At 41.3% G+C, this 16298-nt stretch overlaps 1 protein-coding gene across 1 annotated transcript in view; it reads right to left on the reverse strand.

Moving 5' to 3' along the window:
- The window catches only part of SH3RF1 (SH3 domain containing ring finger 1), a 219394-nt gene that overhangs the window by 73289 nt on the left and 129807 nt on the right, over window positions 1-16298 (reverse strand). Inside the window, exons 3-4 of the mRNA XM_043972654.1 lie at window positions 2839-3114; window positions 1435-1530 (exon numbers count right to left, since the gene is read on the reverse strand). Coding sequence (XP_043828589.1) covers window positions 1435-1530; window positions 2839-3114 — 372 coding nt within the window. The remainder of the gene's footprint in view (window positions 1-1434; window positions 1531-2838; window positions 3115-16298) is intronic.

Consider the following 16298-nt stretch of genomic DNA (forward strand, 5'->3'; position numbering starts at 1 on the left):
GTCCTTAATTTGCAGTTCTCCTGAAGGCTTCAGCTCACACAGTAGCTTCCAAAACAGCCACACTCCTGAAATTTCTACCATCACTCATTTCATCAAACAATAAGCATCCCAGCATGGCTCAGACCCTAGACTCTTAGGATTACCCTGCTCCTATCATATATTTGACCAGGCAGTAGGGAGTAAAAACACTGGATTAGAAAAAGCATTTATTAAGTGCTTACTGTTTACCAGGCACTATGTTGAGTCCTGGGAATAAAAATACAACTGTGTTTAAACCCAGCTCTCCTACATACTATCTAGATGACCTTGAAAAGGCGATCTCTCTTCTTCTTTTCCTCATTTTGAAAATGAAGGCATAGTACTGGATCATTTCTATGGACTCTACCCGTTCTAAGTCTTAAAATCCTACTATGATACACATTAGGGGTCTTCTCTCTCTGGCCTCTCAGTTTTCTTATCCATAAAAATGTAGGGGTTGAACAACAAATGACAAGGACAATGGTTTCAGAAAAACATGGGAAGGCCTATATGAACTGATGCAAAGTGAAATGAGAAGAACCAGGAGATCGCTGAGTACAGTAGAAGAAATGTTTTAACAAGGATCAACTGTGAAAGATTTGGCTACTCTGATCAATACGGTGACCCAAGACAATTCCAAAGGACTCATGATGAAAAAAATGCTATCTACCTCCAGAGAGAGAACTGGTGAACTCAGTGCAAAGAGAAGTATAACTTTCTCACTTTTCTTTATAAATATATATATATATATATATATATATACACACACACACACACACACACATATATATATATTTGCAATATGGCTAATATATGGAAATATGTTTTGCATGATTTTATATGTATAATTGACATCATATTTCTTGCCTGTTCAGTGGGTGGGGGAAGGGATGGGAGGAAGAGAAATTGGAACTCAAAATTTAAAAAAAGAATGCTTAAAAAATAAATAATAAATTTTGAAAAAAGAAGCATATGAAATTTCAGTGTTCAGCAATCATAGGGAAGGCAGGAGTTTGGGGCAGCTAGGTGGTGCAGTGGATAAAGCACTGGCCCTGGATTCAGGAGTACCTGAGTTCAAATCCGGACTCAGACACTTGACACTTACTAGCTGTGTGACCCTGGGAAAGTCACTTAACCCTCATTGCCCAGCAAAAAAAAAAAAACAAAACCAAACAAACAAACAAAAAATCATAGGAAAGCAGGAGTCAGGAATTGCTCCATATTTGTCCTGAGATCTAACTTAACTCTCATCATTTATTTGTGTCTTATAATTGGTCCCTCTGTAAAATAAGGTTAGTATGCAGCTCACTCTTTGGGGAAGGCAGAGAGAGAAGACTCATGACTAATAATGAAATTTCACAGTCTGTTTCTTGAGTCCATCACTGGTCTTCTCAAGGTTGCTGTAGCTTAACTTACCTCAACGTAGGAAATTGGGAATATCCCAATTTTGTCGGACAACATTCCTTCAGCCCAATTCTCGTCCACTCTCCGAATCACCGTCAGGACATCATCCTGCAGGAATACCAAAATGATGATGTCTCCCCATTCTAATGAAGACTTGTCACTTAATTTGTGCCCTTTGACAATTTCAGAATATGTGAATGAAAACCCAATGACAGGTATGTCTGTGTATGCATCCATAATTTTCCTGAATCAAATGCTGTCTCGTTCAATGGTTTTTCAGACAGATTGAAGACTCTGTTGTTCCCCCGTGACTTCCTTGTGAAGAAGCTGGCTGCCTGTTAGACATCCAGGCCACTGCAATTCATCTCCACTCCCACCTCCACCCACTTTAGCTTATGGAATCTTAGTTAGTCAGTCACCCAGTTAAGAAACAATTATTAAGCACCCATGATGTACAAGGGCAAACCCAGTGCTCTATCCACTGCCCCATGAACAAAATGACTTTTGGTAAATGATAACAAGTGATTTCACTGGAACTCACTACGAGGAAACTATCTACCAGTGCAGGTGGTCAGCTGTTCTGAAGTGCAGAGAATCACCTGGGGGCATTGGGAAGTTAAGGGTCTTACTCAGTATCACACAGCCCAGGATGTGTCTTCCAAACTCTGAGGCCAGCTCTATTCATTATGTCATGCTGCTATTGCTGATTAATTTTAAAAATTAAGATCATATTTAAAGTTAGGCATGCATTCATATAAAATGGCAGTAACATGGAAGTAAGAAGGAAGTAAAAATGGGGGTGAATCTACCCCATTCAGTCATACCCTTGTTGAGAAAACAGAACAAATACTGAAAGACAGCTGAGCTTTGATCAGCTGTGATGACCACATGTGGTCCCAGAAAACTGATGATAAAACCCACCTCCCAATCCCAGTTGAGAGATGGAAGACTATGGATGTGGAATGGTGTATGCCCTGATAAATATAGTGGTGATGCCTATTAGCTTTGCTTAACTGGCTTCTTTTGGGGTGGGGGTGAGGGGCTATGGGCAGGGATTACAGGGAAGGTTCAACAGTTTAAGAGTAAATGACAGTGGTATAAAAATGCCAAAAAAAAAAAAAAAAAGCAGAATAACAACAACTTTTTAGAAAAAGAAATGTCCAGGAGCAGCTAGGTGACACAATGGATAGAGCACCTGCTCTGGAGTCAGGAGGACCTGAGTTAAAATCTGGCCTCAGACACTTAACACTTACTGGCTGTGTGACCCTGAGCAAGTCACTTAACCCCAATTGCCTCACCCCTCCCCCCAAAAAAATCTGACCTAACTAGTAGTGTGACCCTGGGCAAATCACTTAACCCCAGTGACTCAAAACAAATAAATGAACAAAAAGAAATGTCCAGCTTAAGAAAGTTTACCTTTGCAAATGGTAGACAGTCTTTGTCAGCTTCCTTGTCTCTCACCTCAAAGTCATAAAGTGCTTTGCACTGAGGAGGGGGCTGAGGTAAAGGTTTAATAATCTGCACAAAGTTAGTGGGGAAAAATCCATGAATCCCATTGACTTCTCCATGATACCAATTTTCATCCACTTGTCGACGCAAAATGATGATGTCGCCCTTGGTGAAGTTCAGATCTCCTGGCTCTTTTCCCTCATAGCTGTACAATGCTTTGGCACATGGTAACTGAGGAACACCCTTAAAAGGAAAGAAAAACATAATTGTGAGTTTTTAATGACAGAACATAGAAAAAAACAGTCTGAAAATAGAAATGCTCATTAATAGCGTTTTTTTAAGTTACAGTGAGGGGCAGCTAGGTGGCGCAGTGGATAAAGCATTGGCCCTGGATTCAGGAGGACCTGAGTTCAAATCTGGTCTCAGACACTTGACACTAGCTGTATGACCCTGGGCGAGTCACTTAACCCTCATTGCCCCACAAATTTTAAAAAAAAGTTATAGTGAAGTAGACATTTTTTAGTTCTGAGGAAAGAAGTCAAAAATCTAATGACTGAAACTCACCTATGTCAGTGATACATTTTAAATGTGACTGACAGCCAAAGTAATCTAAGAACAACAATCAAATCAAGACATGCTTCTGTCTAGCTTTCTATTTCCAAAGCTAGCTATACTTCAATGACAGTTTTTGTTTTGATCACTGATCATGAAAATGTATTTTTGAGTCTGACTCCCACATATAAAACTCTTATAATAGGTAAATACTATTACAGAATACTGACTAGAGCTGATATTAACAGCTCTAATCAATATCAATAAATAACATTGAAACCAAAAATATAGCTGTATGAAAAATAATAGCAACCCTTTATATAGCACTTTAAGGTTTACAAAGTGCTTAACAAATATTAGTTCATTTGATCCTTACAATAACCATGGGCGTATTATTATTCTCCTCCTCTTACAGAAGAGGAAACTAAAGGGCAGACATAAGCTAAGCAAGTTGCCCAGGGTCTCACAGCTACTAAGTATCTAAGGTGCGATTTGAACTCAGGACTTCCTGATTGAAGGAAGGTCCAATGTTTCATCTACGATACCATCTAGCTGTCTCCTGATCATGGAAGTCAGGAAGATACGAATTCAAATTTAGCTTCAGAAATTTCGTTTCTAACTTGACCCTAATCAAGTTAGCCTGCCTCAGTTTGAGACTCACTTCCCAACAGTATTGGAAGGATAAAATGAGATGTTTGTAAAACACTTTGGAAACCTTAAAAAGGACCATATAAATGTTAGCTGTTACTATTATATAAAAGCACGATTCATTCGTTTTATAGCTGTTAAGTGGGTCAAACAGACAACGAGCATTTATTAAGCACTGTGCTAACCACTGGGGATGCAAAGAAAGATTTTAAAAATACGGTTTCTGCTCTCAGGGAGCTCACATTTGAATAGGGCAGATGACTTGAAAAAAAATAGACTGATATGATATCCTTTGGTCTTTAGCCACAGTGAGAACCACAAAGCCTTAGATGGAAAGAAACCTTGGAGGTCATCGAGTTGCATTCACATGTGAACCATAAATCTGCTCTACAAATTCTCCAACGAGCTGTTGGTTCTCTTCCGATGACAGGGAATTTGAGATCTTCCAAGGCAGTTCTTTCTAACTGGACAGCTCTAATCATTAGGAAGTTTTTCTTCATACTGAATCAAAACTCCCTATTCATCTTAGTTTTGCCTCCTAAGGTTAAGAAAAACACATCAGATCCATCTTCCAGACTTCCCAAGACTAAGGAAAACTCGTCTGATCTCTCTTCCACAAGTCACTGACGATATGCATCTTGGAAGTCAGATTTCCCTAACAAGTGAGCATTTGACACTGATAAGCCACAATCAGTGACACTTTCTGTTTCCTGGCTTTTAATGGCCTGCTTCGCACTCGTGTAGTGCCCTACAGACAATTTCAGCTTAAAGGACTCCATTTTGTAAACAACCCAAATAAGTGACTATGAGAATCTCAAAGCAACACAAGAGGAGGTGATCTAATTCAGAAGTTTAGCTTGGTAATCTGGAATATAATTCCTATAACGTTGTTACTTAGCCACCAATTTCCCAGAGGACAAATGACAAATCACCGTTAATTTGTAGAGACCTTTGAAAGGGAAAAAAAAAAATCTAATCTTTCAAGGGAGATTTTTCATTTTACTACTATGTAGTATTAAAGAGAGAGTTGATAGTTTTGGGGTGTCCAGTATCATAGTCTGCTGGGTCTCTTCCCAGATCCTTGGACTGAGTCCCCTTGTCTAGCCCATGAGCAACTGTGGTACAAGCTCTGATCTGACTGTGGATACTTTTTTTAGCCTACAGTGGCCTTCTGCTAGGTCCTACCCATGAGTTCTTGTAATTGGCTAGTGAGAGTTAAAAACAATGGGAGAAAGCCAAAGATACTAACACCATTAGTCAGCATCATAGACTTAGAGCTGAAAGGCAACTGAGAGGTCACTGAGTGGTCACTGAGTCTAGTGAGGCGACCAAGACCCTCCACGAAGGCTGAGTGGCTCGCCCAAGGGCAGTCACCAAGGCCATAGGAGGCACAGTGGAAATGTGAACCCAATTGCTCTGACTTCAAATCTCCCTCTATTTCCAAAGCAATACACTGATTCCATTGTGGCGGATTCTACCTAAGGTCCAGTGAGACTCCTAAAGCTGCACCCTCCCCCCAAGTCATAGGAAAAAGACTTAGAGCCAAAAGACCCTTACAGATCAACCATTCCACTCCTCTCATTTTACAGATAAGGAAATGATGTCCATAGAGATGGATGGGATTTCCTCAAGATCACAGAGGTAATCTCTTACGAGGGTACATTTTTTAATCCATGTGGGAGGTAGATGCTTATTCCCCTTCCCCTCCCACACCTCATAGCAATAAAATGACAGGTCCAGACCTATCTTTACCCTGCTTCTGCAGTCATATTAGATCACAGGAGTATAGCTTCAGATAAGAAAAGCTAGGTGGCGCAGTGGATAAAGCACTGGCCCTGGAGTCAGGAGGACTCTGAGTTCAAATCTCAGCTCAGACACTTACTAACTGTGTGACCCCGGGCAAGTCACTTAACCCCAATTGCCTCACCAAAAATAATAATAACAAGAAGAAAAAGAATAGGTAGTATTTATACAGCAATTTAAGATTTGAAACATGCCTTATGTTCCCTCATTTGATCTACAACAGTCCTGTGAGGTGGGTGCTATTATTACCCTCATTTTGCAGATGAAGAAACTGATGCTAAGAAAGACTAGATGTCTTACCCAGGATCACATGGCCAGTATCTGAGGTAGCATTAAAACTCAGATTTTTCCTGAATTTAGGCCCAACACTATAAAACCACACTTTGAGTTCTTATTCCTGTAAATCTACAAATTCTACCATTCTTACTTGACATTCTTATTTGATTTGATTATTCTTCCATTGTCTGATAATGGCCTAATCTGGTGGGGGTGTATGGGTGTTCAAGGAGGAATGGTACCTCTGGTGTGAGTACTTGCCAAGCCCTTTTCAGGGTGTCCACCCGACACTCAACTCTCACCTGTGGCTCCAAGAAGCTACAGCATGTCCAGTGGCCACACCCGAGTGAAACCATCTCAGCAGATGGGCTAAACCAGGTTGAAGGTAACAGACAGACCTCAAACCTGTCAGTGAGTTAGGGGAGTGTCTACCCCAAGCACAAGAAGACTTCCCCAGCAGAATGGGCAGACGAGAACAATTTGCTCCCACGACCATGAAGGAGGCTGAAGCAGGCACTTAGAGCTTGCTCAGACATCAAAGATGTCACCCATTGTATCCCAATCTATTGTCAGTCATCCTGACTTTTGTTTTGTCACAGGACTTTGATTCCTCCAGAAGAGAAAGTGAGGCCATGACTTTGTGCAACTCTGCCTCACTTAAATCCAATTCACCTGCAAGTCAAGATATCACCCCATGATGTCATTAGTCCTCTTCAAAAACAAAGAATGAAGAACAAGAACAATCCAGTGACTCATTCTTTCGTGTCCTTAGTTTTTTCTAGAATAGGATTTAAGAGACGGTCAGAGCAGTCTGATGACAGAGACAATGCCATGACACAAAGGCTACAACTTGAGAAGATACAGGTGTAGAAATGTGGAGATAGATATAATCCTACCCTATGCCTTCATGGGATCATAGATCTACAGCTTAAGGGGCCTTGGAGGCCACCGAATCCCACCATTTCATTTTACTGATGAGGAACAGAGAAGGAGCTGAGCTTTGATTCACACCCAGGTCCTAGAATGCCAAATCCGGTGTTCTTTCCTCTGTAAAATTCTGCCTCTGATTGTGTCCACAAATGGTAGGTAGGAAAATAGTCCCTAGGGGCAAGTTAGAACCCAGTTCTTTTTCTTTTTCGTCAGAGGGTACAACAAAATCTGCGGCAGAAGACAAGTTTTCAAATATTGCGGATTTCCTGTAGATTCTTGTAACTGTCATCAATAAGGCAGTTTTGATCTTAACATAGAACAACTTTTGTATCCCCAGCATTTAGCACAATGCCTGATAAGATGGTAGGTGCTTACTAAATGCTTACTGACTAACTGTTGACTATGTTGCATATGTCTACCACCAAGCATAGCATCTCAACATGAAGTTCTGTCCTGAAGGAATTTATGCCACAATGTCACCCTGGAAATATGTTTACTTCATCACAACTCAGACAATATTCCTAGAAGTACTTAGCATTTTAAAACATAGGGGCAGCTAGGTGGTGCAGTGGATAGAGCACTGGTCCTACATTCAGGAGGACTTGAGTTCGAATGCAGCCTCAGACACTTGACACTTACTAGCTGTGTGACTCTGGGCAAGTCATTTAACCCCAATTGCCTCACCCCACCAAAAAACAAAACAAAAACCATACAGATTTCAGATATGATTGATTTCAGAAAAAAATCAGAAATTCGCTGTCAAACATTATTTAAATAGCAGGTGATATTCCAGATGTGGTCATAGCTCATTTCAATAGGGTTATTACACAAGACTAAAGGAAATTAAGTTAAAATCTTTCTCAAAAGTAGTCACGAGTAACATTGTTCAACCTTATGGCCAGTTCCTCCAATCCCTCTCCATCATAATTAGTTCTGTCTGGCCTACTTTATACAAAAACATGCCTCTCAAATAAATACACAGACGTATATTAGACTTTTCGGACATGACTAAAAAGGAGTAAGACTGATAACTATGGAACAGCTGCCAATCATTGCTGGCACAGCGTGTTGTGTTTTTTTTCAATGGTCATCCTATCAAGGAAATCTGCAATTCAGTGACACTGGCCTCCTTATTGTTCTTGACATAAGACACTCCCTCTCCCAAATCCAAGCATTTTCCCTAGCTGTCCTCCATGCCAGCTAAAGTCCCCAACTTCTGCAAGAAACCTTAATCTTGGTGCCTTCCTTCTCATATATATATATATACATACATATACACACACATGTATATATACACATATGTATATATACATATATGTATATATACATACTATATATACATATATATATACACACATATATATCTTGTTTGCAAGTTCCCTCTCCAATTGGACTGTGAGCTGCTTTCAAGCAGGGGTTTTTTTGTTTTGTTTTGTTTTTTGGTGCTTTGTTATAAGTAACCCCTGTGCTTAGCACGGTGCTGACAAGTAGAAGCTGACTGATGTGGTCCAGAAAAAAGAGAGAGAGATTATTCCCAAATTATTTATTAAGCATTTCCCCTCCCTTCTTCCAGTTTGCCCACAACAAATCTGTGGGTGGCTAGTACATTTACTACCCTCATCATACAGGTGAGGAACTGAAGCTGAATTTATGCCACAATGATACCCTGAAAGTGTGGTTACTTCATCACAACTCAGATACTATTCCTAGAAGTACTTAGTATTTTACTGACAGTGAGTACAGTGAGTTTTTGTTTTTGTTGTTGTTATTGTTATTACGGTCACACAACTGGGAAGTGTCTATAGTGTGATTTGAACCCAGGTCTCCTAGCCTCCAAGCCCCCATTCACTATCCTTACAGGGTCTTTTCCCTCCTGAACTGATCTTTGAAGGACTTCTGCAAGGACACAAAGAACTACAACCTGGTTTTCCTCTGTTAAACTGGTGTGACATTTGACGTCTGCTGCTCATCCTCTGAACACAATCACTCCTGGAGCCTGTTGGCCTGTTTTTCCAAGACAAATGATGAACTATTCCAAAAAACGTATTAAGTGTTCTTGATTGCACAAATGTTGGAGGATAATATTTTTATTACCACAGCACTGGGATTCTCTTTGGCCCCGGGCTCAAGTGCTTCTAGTGACTGTTAGCCACTCCATAATTTGCCTCTGGCTGGCCAATTGAGGGCATGACAAAAATCAATCCTGAAACAGAGAGTGGATCACAGAGGCCACAGAATGAGAACCCACGCTCCAACATCTGGCTCCATTTCCCCACAATGTTCCTTTTTCAATTAAACCCTGAGAGTCAGAATCCAAGAAGCCAGATTCTGTCAAGGGTCTCAAAGGAACATTTCCCACATTAAATAAAATGGATTCTGCTCTATAATTTCAAAAAACCCCAACAAAGTTCAGGGGGGAGGAAGGCCTTATTCTAACCGAGACAGCCAATGATTAAGCATGAATGGTGAACCCATTCTGAAAACAAATGCCTTGTCCTTCTTCAACCCTAGGTTTGGATAGCCCCCCCTTCACCATTCTTGGGGGCGCTATATATCACAGCCCACCAGGGCACTATCTTCACATCCATCTCCTCGGAAAGATCTGAGAGCCAAAGCCCGCCTTGGGGCCCTACTGCCCTGTGCCTGCAGGCTGTCTTTCCAGGCTGCTTCCCGGCCTCTAAACTCTCTCATCAGCCTCCAGGCCCCCAAGATCTGCTGAGCCAGAGTTTATATTTTGCTCTGAGTCTTTCACTTGGCTACACATGAAAGAGAGGCTTAAAAGGGGAGGGAGAAAAAAAAAAAACTCAGAGAAAGAGAGAAAGGGGTGGGAGGGAGGAGGAGAACCCTACCAGTCTGCAGCCTACCCACTGGTCTGCAGCTGTCATTTACCCAGCCAGCTCTAGTCAAAATTCCTAGGCTCAGGATTGAAAGAGAAATACTTGAGCTGTAAAGAGAATTTAATATTCATTCGGGTTTTCTTAGTAATGATAATTTTTTTTAAAGTTTGCTGCATTAGACTTTCTTGATTTGTAAGATTTTCCAACAGAGATGGATTTAAATAAATATTAGTTATATTGCTAATTAAAAAAAAAAGTTAGGACAATAAACCCATCACATTTCCACAGGATCACAGAATTTCCAAAGTGGAAGCCACCTAGTTTTCTCCATACAAGAAACGAAAATCCCTGCTCTGACATATCCAAGAGGGCATCAGACATTTGGAAACAAATCCATTGTGGTATTTTAACGTAATGGAAATGTTTTGTGCCATAAGAAATTATCTCTAGGAACAATACAGAGAAGCATAGGAAGATATGTGTGAACTGAATATACTATGCCTCATTCATACATGCTTGAGTTTTTTGGTCCCAACCTGGGATTTCATTCATGTGGTGAATTCTCCCGGTGGAAACTCACTCCAGTTCCAGTTTAAATATGTGTTCCTTTATCTTGTTAGAGAATTGCCTGGGGCACTGAAGGATTAAGTGACTTGTCTCGGACCTGCCCTAGGGATCCCATTCCATTGTATCTTCTCAAGCAAATTGCCTCCATTATCAATTCCCACCCTCTCACTTATCTGCAAGCCCTTCTCCGGGTTCCTTCCCAACAGCCTACAAACAGGGCCACGTCTTCCCCATCCTCAAAATCCTTGATCCTTCCTTCCATGTTAGTGATCATCTTGTCTCTCTTCTCCCTTTCTTGGCTAAACTCTTTGAGGCTTTCCACAGCTGATACATACCTCCATATCCTTTCCTCTCACCTCCGGCTTTTCATCACGCGACTGAAATTGTTGCCTCCAGAGTTACAAGTGATCTCTTAATTGCCAAACCTAATGGACTGTTCTCAATTCTCATCCCCTGGAACATCTCTGCTGCCTCTGACACTATGGATTAACCTCTTCTCCTTGATATTATAGGATACTCTTCTCTCCATATTTTTCTCTCTCCTAGTTCTTCTCCTACCTGTCTGACCACTCCTTCCTAGTCTCCTTTGCTAGATCTTCCTTCATGCAGGACATGCCCATTAACCGTAGGTGTCCCTTAAGGCTTTGTTTTCTGCCCTCTTCTCCCCCTTATACTATTTGATGTGATGATCTCATCAGTTCCCTTGGTTGCATTTAAACTATCATCAATCATATCAACATAGATTGGGGGGGGGGGCAAGGCAATGAGGGTTAAGTGACTCGCCCGGGGTCACACAGCTAGTAAGTGTCAAGTGTCTGAGGTTAGATTTGAACTCAGGCCCTCCTGACTCCAGGGCCGGTGCTCTATCCTCTGCGCCACCTAGCTACCTCCTCTTTCCTCTCTTCTTACATTTTATAGTTCCCACCCCTAATACTCTGCAGTCTAGAGACCTTGGCCCACTGGTTGTTCCCTGCAGTCTCCTGACTGACTAGCCATTTTAATTTGCCCCCCATACCTGGAATTCTCTCCCAGCTCCTCTCCACACACCCAACCCCAACCCTATCCCAGGCTTCCTTTGGCTTCCCTTCAAGTCCCAAATAAACACTCACCTTCTGCAAGAAGACTTTCCCTCTTCTCCTTAATGCCAGAGGGCCTTCCCTCAGCTGATTATCTCCAATTTATCTTGCAAATATCTTGTTCATATATAATTCTTTACATATTATCTTCCCCCACTAGACAGTGAACTCCTGGAGAACAGGGATTGTCTTTTGACTTTCTTTGCATTGTTTTTGTTCAGTGTTTCAGTTGTTTTTGATACTTCATCACCCCATTTGGGGTTTTCTGGAGGGGGTTGTTATTTCCTTCTCCAGCTCGTTTTACAGATGAGGAAACTAAGGCAAACGGGGTTAAATGACTTGCCCAGGGTCACACAGCTAGTAAGTATTGAAGACTAGATTTGAACTCAGGTCTTCCTGATTCCTGGCCCAGCACTCTATTGACTGGGCCACCTAGCTGCACCTCGTACCAAATAGGCATTTGATAAATGCTTACTAACTGACTGACTTGCCCAGTTACAGAACTGGTATGTATCAGAAACAGGATTTGAACACAGGTCTTTTTAACTCTGTGGACTCTCCCTACTATGTCACCTTGCCTCTCAAACAATTCATACTATCAGAAGACACTCATGTTGTAATATAACAACCCATTTCTTTGTCTCCTGTCCTGTTCTTGGCAAAAATAAACAGCTGCTAGTACCAACTTTCATACGAACCACACAATTTCAATGACTTGTTCAAGGTCACGCAGCTAAGCTAGTAGGTGTCAGACACAGGATTGAAACACAAATCGTCCTGACTCTAAGGCCCCTCATCCTCTCTATCTGCTATGCCACCAACGCTGCTACTCCATAAAATATGTATAAATGTATTTTCATGTGACAGGCACGAAAATCTCTAAATAATATTTTTAAAGCATGCATATGAAACCTATACCCACACAAATATTTTAAAACAAATGTTCTGAATTACAAATAAGTCCCTAACAGCCTCAGTCAGTCCCATTAGGGGGGAGGCTGATGCATTGCAGGATCTGCCCGAGTAAGTCTGATGATCCATCTAGGATTCTTAACAGTAAATAAAACATGCTTCATTGCCAATCTACTTTATAGTCTCCAAACCCCAATGCTCAGATTCATATGTGAAGCAGCGTTTTTCAATCCAAGTTCTTTTGGGCATTGCCTACCACTTCATGATAGAAGGGTGGAGGTCAAGAATTGACTTCTGAAAGAAAATAGAGAGATTCCCCCCCACACACACACACAATATATATAGATAGATAGATAGATATAGATATAGATAGATAGATAGATATATCTATATTTCTGGTTTACTGTGGGAATAACTGGGGGAAAATACCGTGTTGGCCTGAACATAAGCCTCATTTCCTCCAATCTGGCACATATTAAAACAGAGTGTGGCCTGTAATCAGTGTTCTGTTTCGGTGTATGGATGTTCTTCCTTTCTGGATCTCACTTTAGGGAGGTGGCCTTTATTGAGACGGATGCAATATGGTAGACCTGGGAGAATGTGATAGAATACGGGTGAATTTGGAGCTATACGACCCGGGGTCAAATCAAATTGGCAGTTTTTCCCCCCATTTATTTCATGACCTGAAGCAAGTTACTCTACTTCTCTGGGGCACTGTCTCCTTATCCATAAGATGGAGGGTTTGGCCTTCCAAGTCTAAAGCTATATAATTTAATTTAATAGTGCTGGTTTTTAACTGAGGAAATATTTTCAAGTTCACAAGCACTCAGTATGGTCTGGGTCATAATCCAATCCAATCCAATCCACATTTCTTAAGCACCTCTTGCTAAACGCTGGGGATACAATTAATAAAGGTAATTCCTGTCCTCAAGGAGCTTACAGTCTAAAGGGGGAGACAACACACAAGTAAAAGGGGGCCTCCGAGACACCAAGGGGTATCTGGCTCCGGGGGCACCTTGTTCCTTATAGAGTTGAAACCAGTCAGGGCAGCAGATGTCAAAGTGTACAGTAAGACAGTAAAGAGCTTGGGATGTAATACAAGATGTGATAACCATAGAGGTAATAGTGTTATTCCCATTTTACAGAAGAGGAAACTGAGGCAGACAGAGGTTAAATGACTTGCCAGAGTCACTCAGCTAGTAGGCATTTGAGGTTGAATTGGAACTCGGGGCCTCCCTGACTCCAGGCCCAGTCTACTGTGCCACCTACTTGACTCTGCAAAGGTAAACGATTTAAAAATATGTTCTTTGGTACAAAGAAAAATCTATTGGCTATTCATTACTGGTATACTATAATAAAAGAAGATATAAAAATGATAGAATTGCATGAAAAATATTGATTCTTTAATTGCCAGCAAAAGAGGTTTAAAAAGAGAATTACTCCCCTAAAAATATGCCCAGAATTGTTTCCCAGACTGTTCCTTTGGGGGGGGGGGCAGGGCAATGCGGGTTAAGTGACTTGTCCAGGGTCACACAGCTAGTGTCAAGTGTGTAAGGTCAGATTTGAACTCAGGTCCTCCTGAATCCAGGGCTGGTGCTTTATCCACTGCACCACCTAGCTGCCCACCTTCCAAGAATGTTCTGAAGCAGAAAGCAGAGAAGTCTCTAACTTCACATAAAAATGTAATCACAGCTATAATCGAGTGTCTCCCAGGGTCTAACTATTGTTTCGGATCATAAGATCACAAATTAAGAACTGAAAAGGACCTTGATGGTCTTTTAGTTCAAACCCTTCATTTTACATTTGAAAAACTGAAGTCCAGAGAGGTTACTCCACTTGCATGGGGTCACACAGAGCAGAGCTAGGTTTCTAACTCAGACCCTTTAATTCCAAATCCAGCCCCGGGAACCAGAAGAAGTGTTTGGAAGCATCTGGAATCCAAGTGTGATTTCATCGCCTCCTCCGCATGTACCAACACCACCAGAACAAACTTAAATGAGAAGTATTCGATCTCATACTTTTTTTCACAAAGATTATTTTAACACATGATTTTCATTTAACAAATGTTTTTCAAGCATCTAGGGTAATGAAAAAAAGTTTAGGGGAGGCCCTAACCTCATTGAGTTTATAGTCTAGCAAAGACATAGGTAATAAGAACCTAAGTATAGAATGAGAGGAGACCTCAGAAGTCACCTGGTCCAATCCCCTCATCTTACAGAGGTTGATATGGCAGCCCAGAAATTAAATAACTTGCTGGGGTGGCAGAGTTGGCATTAGAACCACAGACCCCTGACACCAAACCTTTGTTCCTTTTCCTGAATGTTATTATGACACACGTTCAACAATAAATATATTAAAGCGGAGGCAGGTAGGTGGCACAGTGGATAAAGAGCCAGCCCTGGATTCAGGCAGACCTGAGTTCAATTCCAGCCTCAGACACTTGACACTTATTAGCTGCGTGATCCTGGGCAAGTCACTTAACCCTCATTACCCCCCCCCCATGAATGAATGAATGAATGAATGAATGAATGAATATATAAAAGCTCTATGTGAGATCCAAGAGGAAAGATCTTACCAACCAAGAGGATCAAGGAAGGTGTCACAGAGGAGATGGCACTTGAGTTGGGTTCAAAGGGTGGGTAGAGATTCAACGGGTAAGGATTAGCTACAGGACTGCCGATCTCACAATCCAACTACCCATTCACCTTTTATGGAATGGGGGCTCCGTGTAATGACGATCAATTCACCCTCTCTTTTCCTTCCTAATATTTCTTCTTTTGTTTGGAAGCAGGACAAAGGGAGGTAGGCTATCCTTTCCCCTGGTCCCAACTGCTGAACACATGCAATTTCCCCTAGCATTTATGAATGGTCCATATAACTTGGATACATACTACAGAATGACAATGATCTGGGCCCAGAACTGAATAGAATGAAGAAAGCAAGCTGGATTACATTTGGAAGAGTGTGTGTGTGTTTTATTTTAATAACCTTATTCTCCCTGAAACTAAAACGTCAATTTCTTTTTAACACCACTGGTGTTCTGGTGCTGCTATATGTCTATGAATCATAACACACTATGGTCTCTTTAGAATTAAAGTTGTGGATGAATAAAAGGAGAATGGAAAGTGGTAGGCCTAAGGAGGCTACAGCCCATTACCAACCAAGAACAGAGCACTAGAAGAGGTGTAAAAGATATCATCAGAGAGACACATGACTAAAGACAGAAAGGTCACTGATGCCTCATGAGGGATCATCTGAGCTACTCAGGAAATGTTAAAAGGCCTAGAGCCAGGCCACCCACTTTGAGTGAACTCTCTGTGGAAGATCCATGTGAAGACACAGACATGAGGAACAAAGGATAAGCTACAATCTCAACTATGGGAGGAAGTACCCATTTCAAGGATTTCACAGATCCACTAAAGAATACATTTATAAGAAGGCTCCTTAAAAGCCATCTGTCTAGTCTTCATTCATCCTTATTCTTCTCGATCTCCATTTCAGCTATTCCAGGCTTCCCAGTTCACTCATATGTGTTTTACTGCCACATAAATATAACCCGCTGAAAGCCAATCCCTGTTCCCCCCACACACCCCAACCCGGGTTCACTAGATTCTCCTATTGGTGTGAAGAGCATGCAGGGATGAGGTTAACAGGGCTAGCGGTGAGCCCACTAAATGCATTCCATAAAGATCACTACCAACAAAAACACACAAATATTTGTCTAACTCCTCTCACTATCGTGAGGAAACAGAGTCACAAGGTTTATAATAATGCTTTCTCCTTGGAAAGCCTTAAGAATGGAGCTAACAAAAACAAAACAGAATGG

The sequence above is a fragment of the Dromiciops gliroides genome, chromosome 6, assembly GCF_019393635.1.
Source record: "Dromiciops gliroides isolate mDroGli1 chromosome 6, mDroGli1.pri, whole genome shotgun sequence".
Taxonomy (NCBI): domain Eukaryota; kingdom Metazoa; phylum Chordata; class Mammalia; order Microbiotheria; family Microbiotheriidae; genus Dromiciops; species Dromiciops gliroides.